This window comes from Hyalella azteca, unplaced genomic scaffold (genome assembly GCF_000764305.2).
Source record: "Hyalella azteca isolate HAZT.00-mixed unplaced genomic scaffold, Hazt_2.0.2 contig5386, whole genome shotgun sequence".
Lineage (NCBI taxonomy): Eukaryota > Metazoa > Arthropoda > Malacostraca > Amphipoda > Hyalellidae > Hyalella > Hyalella azteca.
Window position 1 is genome coordinate 301318 of NW_025935579.1, and position 6808 is coordinate 308125.

Sequence of the window (6808 nt, forward strand, 5' to 3'; positions counted from 1 at the left end):
CTTTAACAAATATTAATTCGTTTATCATGAGAACATTTCCCCCCTCGGAAACATGTCCGACCGCATGAGTCAGACGCAGGCTCACAATTCCGGACCGTCGCCGGGCGGGAAAAACTCTGTGCTTCCCTCAAGGTTGCGGGCGGCGGCCGCCGCGCTATGTAAAGGCTCGGCTTCAGCACCACCACATCAGCTGATCTCAGCCTTGCTTACGAAGACCTACCAGCATGAAGCTCCCGGTAAGAAGCGAATACAATTTATAAATAAGGAATATCTGACTTTAGCAGCACATACATTCTATTTAATTGCTTATGCGAACAGATAATGATCAATGGCTGAAAAGAATTAGTGCATGTATAATGGAAAAGTAGTTACCATGCCTGTATATTATAGTCTGTTGCATTAAATATATGCCTATTGTATTAAAATTCCAAAAATTTCAATCTTAGATCAGGCAACGATCTCACTGTTTTATTGTGACTTCCGAATTAATATAAACTTAATTAACTGCGTTCCCTTTCCTCAGCTCTTCGCCGTTGCGCTGCTGGCGCTCGTCGCCGTCGCCTTCGCTGAACCCGAACCCGAACCCTGGGGAGGTGGATTCCGTGGTGGATACGGTGGAGGATTTGGCGGATTCCGTGGTGGATTTGGTGGTGGTGGCTTCGGAGGCTATGGATATGGCCGCAAGAAGCGGGCTGCTGAACCTGAAGCCCTGGCTGAAGCTTCCCCCGAGCCCGAAGCTCTGCCATGGGGTGGTGGATTCCGTGGAGGATACGGTGGAGGATTTGGCGGATTCCGTGGTGGATTTGGTGGTGGTGGCTTCGGAGGAGGCTACGGATACGGCCGCAAGAAGCGCTCTGCTGATCCTGAGCCTGAAGCCCTGCCCTGGGGCGGTGGATTCCGTGGAGGATACGGTGGTGGATTTGGAGGATTCGGAGGAGGCTTCGGAGGATTCCGTGGTGGTTATGGATATGGAAAGTAGACCGGCTGAATACGGCAATTTAATCGTCCTGTGATTTCTGATAGTACAATAAACTTGTGAATAATTCATATAATCTTTTATTGAATGTTCCTCCTATAGTCCAGTTATTGGCTGTCTGTGACGAACTAATCTTGAATAATAGCTAATTAATCGCGTCACCTCAAAGTTCGGATGGTCTAATTGTCACGTCCACCAATGACCGGAAATTAAATGCAACTTCCCTACTGGTTTTATCAGCAAGAGCTTGGACGGAGCGGATAGTTACTCAAACAAACTTTCTTAAATTTATTTATTAAAGATAAACGACAAATTGAAACTGAACAAATAAAACAGGTGCGGCATATGAGTTAAACAAACTAACAAATTAAATGCGGAGGAAGTTAAAGTGCGATGAGAGCAAAATGCGAGGAGAGAGCTAGAGCATTGAGATCTGAGAAAACGCACGATCCTACAACAGAAAACAGAAAGTAAATATCTACGCATGACAAGTCGTTATATACACAAAAATCACGATATTCCATCAAGTATTCCAAGCTAAATTTCACCACCATAGCACGCAACTCACCCTGGCGTCTGAGTCAAAATCCTATAAGAGAGGAACCAGGACGCAAGTCGGGATCGGCATTGTATCTGACGGCTATACTCAACTTAACACCGACGTCCGAGTCGGTTCTACTTAAACTTCGTAGCCTGACATACAGTAGTGGGAAATTTGCAGCAACACTTCATTACACTGTCCATTATAGCTGTACATTGCCTTAGTTCGCACTCGCTGCATTATTGCAACCACGGGTATTGTAAAATACGAGGATTGCTTTGAAGAGAGGTAGCAGCTTTTAAAATATTTTCTCCATCAGACCTTGATTAAGCCACTGAACTGTTCAGAAATATTCACAGTTGGTTTAGACTTTAGACTGAGAGGTGATTTCATAAAACAGGTTTTTTGAGGCTCCGAAATTCACAGAAATGTTTCAAGTTCCTGGCGCAATCGAGTTGCCTGAAGCCAAGAATGATCTGATTTGGATTTTAGGTTGATTTCACCTACTGAATTTTTCATACCCAAAGTGAGAAACGGACAAATGAAAATTTGGCTCTCAGCGGGACTCTGATAGAATTATATTTCAAAAGTGGATAATTGGATAATTCAAAAAAATACAGTGGCTGCTTTGAGAATATTCTAGGAAATACAAAGGAATTATTCAAAATAAAAGTTAATGAAATACGTTTTCAAATGGAAATTCAACATTAAAATTGTAATTTTTCTTTTGAAATTCGTTCCATACTTTACAGACTTGAACGGAATTGCATATTTAATACACCGAGAAATGTGCGTCTGGCGATATACAAGCAGTACTTCGACTTTCGCTCGCATGCATGTAAATCATTCAATCGTTCTATATTCTACCTCATTCTTCTCCTATTAATGTAAAGCGAACAGCATTTCGGAATATGATACTTTTTGTAGAAAATATAATGAATAATGTAATTCTGTTTCCAGATTAATTCCGTCGCATAGTCAATCTTTGCAAACACGTACTGGAGCTGAAAATTAAATAGATTTGCTTTATATATTACTTGAGAAGGAAAGGAAATCATTGTCTTAATAAAATTCATTTTAATCGAGATTCAGTTCTTTGCCCGAGCTTGTAACATCAATATTCCGAGCTACTGAGCTAATTCTACTCACTGACACAGACCATACGACTAGTGGTGAAAATCAGTAAATTACTGAAATTGCTGTTTTTTATAGTACTATTTCATTCAAGAATGTGATTTTGAAAAAACCACGTCGATAGGAAGATGCGTAAATCGTGCATCACAAAGTTTTCAGTTCATTCCAGTGATTCCACAAATGTTTAAAATAAAGACAACCTCCGCATGAGCTAATATAATCTAGCCTAAGCATGCACCATATGCATCATCAAGGTTTAGGTATTTCTGATCCTCAACCTTTTAATCATGCAAGTCACGATACTTGCTGGATAATTTAGGCTCTAATCAGTAGCAAGGCAATTTTTTCCAGAAACTCCGTTACTTTTTTTCCATTGGCTGTCACTTGTGGAGCTTCGTGGCACCTGGACAAAATAAAAAGCTCGCCGCACGAGTTAATTAGTCCGGTATTATAAAGGCTGCACAGTTGCCTTTCCGAGAAAATATTTTTTGGCTTCTGCTGGTATTCCTCCCTGAAACTGATTATTATATTGTTGTTAAAGCGCAAAACTCAACTGCATGTCCATCAACCTCCATTTGATATTTTTCTTAACTAAATATTATCTAGTATTAAAGCATCGAATTTTATTTATGTAGTAATATAGTAATGCAGTTGTATTTTTATTACCTGGAATTATACCTATAACGGACATATCAGCATAGGCTGTCTTTGAATTGTAATCCATTACTTCCTCAATTAAGCATTGAAAACATCAGGTAGCTGATGAACGATTTTGGCCGAAGGATTCGTTATTCCCCCAGGAAGGCTGTTACTTATTCGCGCCGCGTTGGTTATCGTTAGGACAACACATCAATAAATACAATTTCATTAAAGTTGTCATTCATATAATCATAAATAAGTGTATAGGTGCCTCTACGGTGGATTCAGTAACACAGTGATTTCGGTAACATATTTTAAATGTAAAAAACTCTTTGGAAACACTTTTAGACATTCTCTAATGGGGCTATTCAAGTTTGGGAACTTGGTATAAAATCCGTATAATTCAGTCAAATTTCCTCGCTTACTCGTGCATTCGAATTTGCGAATTATCTCATGACAATTATATACCCAGTATGATTCTGTGCATTCCTTTTTGCATTAAATTCACTGGGTAAAATTAGGACGATGAACTTGAAAAACATAATTTTCTTCTAATGAAGTCCAGGGAATTTCAAACAGATAAAACTCATGCTCTATTAATTTCTATTCCTTGGCTAAAATGACAAGGAAACAAACGTATAAGTTAATTAATTCGATTCAATTCTTATTAATAGATAAGATTGAACTATATTAAAATAACCCACAATCGAACTTATTGGAGCTGAACTTAGGCCTTCAATAGGCAACGAAAAATCTGTGACCTGCCCATCAGGGTACGTGTAGACAAGGAAAGTCTGCGACCTGCACATCAGGGTACGTGTAGACATGGAAAGTCTGCGACCTGCACATCAGGGTACGTGTAGACATGGAAAGTCTGCGACCTGCACATCAGGGTACGTGTAGACATGGAAAGTCTGCGACCTGCACATCAGGGTACGTGTAGACATGGAAAGTCTGCGACCTGCACATCAGGGTACGTGTAGACATGGAAAGTCTGCGACCTGCACATCAGGGTACGTGTAGACATGGAAAGTCTGCGACCTGCACATCAGGGTACGTGTAGACATGGAAAGTCTGCGACCTGCACATCAGGGTACGTGTAGACATGGAAAGTCTGCGACCTGCACATCAGGGTACGTGTAGACNGGAGGCTACGGATACGGCCGCAAGAAGCGCTCTGCTGACCCTGAGCCTGAAGCCCTGCCCTGGGGCGGTGGATTCCGTGGAGGATACGGTGGTGGATTTGGAGGATTCGGAGGAGGCTTCGGAGGATTCCGTGGTGGTTATGGATATGGAAAGTAGACCGGCTGAATACAATATTTCGTGTTTCCTGCGATTTTGAACAGTACAATAAACTTGTGAATAATTCGAAGAATCTGATTTTGATTGCCCTCAATAAACTTCAGATAACCGTTTCCAGAAAGACAACAATCAAAACCAACGAATAGAAATTTAATTTTAGAAAACTGTATAACATTTTAAAAAGCATTTATTGGTTGCACTTTGTTACCAATATTATTTATTTGTAGAATTTTCGAAAGCAGGTAAAATTCGTGGAGGGTTTGAAATAAGTAGCCCTTACGAAGCAAAGATTTTCTCATGAATGAAATGAACAATCATGAATTTAAATTACTTTTACCCCGGATTTTTCATTAGATTTGAGCAGATCAAAATCATTCCAATAGAAATACTACACTTCGATGTTTTATCCATACAACAGCTCAACCTTGTCTCCCTTTCTGTCTGCACGCACACTCCTAGTCAATATAACTCGTCCTTACAATACCTTCTAACTGAGCTCATGAATTTTGAACAATACATTCCATCTTGTAAATAATTATTCACTTATAAATGAACGCCAGCTTGAGCTTTTCCTCCTAGCTCCTTTCAATTTATGCAGCATAATAAAATGGAAAAATCGGCACAAGGGAATTTTAAATGCAATTTTATTAATTTTTTTACGGCAGTAAACATTCTAAGTCCCTACAAATTACAAAAATATGAAAAATAACATCACCCGTTCTACTAATATTAGCACAGGCAGGACAGTATGCAAGTGCACAGTTTTTCTTTATGTGGCGATTCTTTCATTCTGCACGCCTGTAGAGAACTGTAGTGATGGCTTGGTTTAGTCCACGATCATAGCGCTTGTCGATTAACAAATACCACAGAATTAAACTACTCATCTAGTACAACAGCCAAAAATAAAAACTTTGTCATGAAGAATTGATCTACATAGTAAAGCTATAAGGACTCCTGCAGAACAACAATGAAATGTATACATTTTATTACAGAAAAGAATGTATTGGACTTCTTCGAAACGATAACTACATTGGTTTGACTACAACTACGTTAAGCCGCCGTCTCACTGGTCACCTTCAGTCCTGAGTACAAAGAAACGACACCGAAACCTGCCCAGTCTTATTAGCCTGCACCATCATCGTCGTGGGGTGTCACAACGCTACACGAATGGCGATGGCTGAAGCCTTCAGCATCATGGATGAGCCTCCATCCAACCATCAAAGATTCTTTGAATCCGTCAGAAAACTAGAATTATTTACAAGTTTCATTCGCAAAATCTAATGTTTGTTGGTATCTTATTCAAGAACCTCAATTTTAATAACTGCAAAAATTCTACTCTATAATGCATAATGTTCATCCGAACGTCGAACAAATACATTAATTTATCTCATAAAAGCCTTTTTTTTAACTTTCAATTAAACGAAAAAGCATAATTATAAAAAATGATATATAAGATTATTGTTGATGAAATTTCCTCCCTGGCCTCCAACAAAACTTGCATGGAAAATATTCGCCATTCCGCAGGACAGGAGAGGTGATGGACTCGTGATTCCCTGGTCCTCCTACTTCAGTCCTACTTCCCGCCTTAACATTTCAAAAATGTTCATCAATAAATACAGAAAAATTCTCTGGGCTTCAAAGTTTTGTGAAAATAGAGAATGAGTGATGAAACAAAATAATGATGATATAGGAACTGTATTGATTGTCCCCATTAATAATTTTTGTTAGGTGTAAAGATTAATTGTATCGAAATAATTGCGTACGAAAAGATGATTTTCGGATTATCTTACGATTCATGTATATCGTATAGATTCTATATTCTTAAAGTCAAAACTATTAACTTCGAATGATAGTAAACATTCGTCATACTTCATTTCGATTTGTCATACTTCATTATTATTTGACATAGTTCATTTTAACCGATCATCGTTCTTTTTAATTTTATGACCTTCATTTCAGGTGTCATATATCTCTTTTTTGTTCAGCTCATCAAGCTCTTATGATTCTTTTTGAAGTGCCGATGAATTTACCAGTAAGGTCCATTTTTTTTTGTTTGCCATGATTCAACATGGATATTTTAAATTATAAATTAGGCTGGAAATTCTTGAGAACGATGTTTTTCGAAAAGGTTTTCTAGTTTATACTATTCTAGTTCGAGGCGCCGATAATATTACCGTCACAAGTGTTTGTTCAATAGTTCATGGTTCATTCAGTGA

General features: G+C 38.7%; 1 protein-coding gene across 1 annotated transcript; it reads left to right on the forward strand.

The window, feature by feature from the left end:
* Positions 1-174: 174 nt before the first annotated feature.
* Positions 175-1047, forward strand: LOC108668988 (TATA-binding protein-associated factor 2N-like). Its single transcript, XM_018156272.2, has 2 exons — positions 175-236; positions 524-1047. The coding sequence occupies exons 1-2, from the start codon at positions 225-227 to the stop codon at positions 977-979; spliced, it is 468 nt and encodes a 155-aa protein (XP_018011761.1). The 5' UTR covers positions 175-224; the 3' UTR covers positions 980-1047.
* The last annotated feature ends 5761 nt before the right edge of the window (positions 1048-6808 follow it).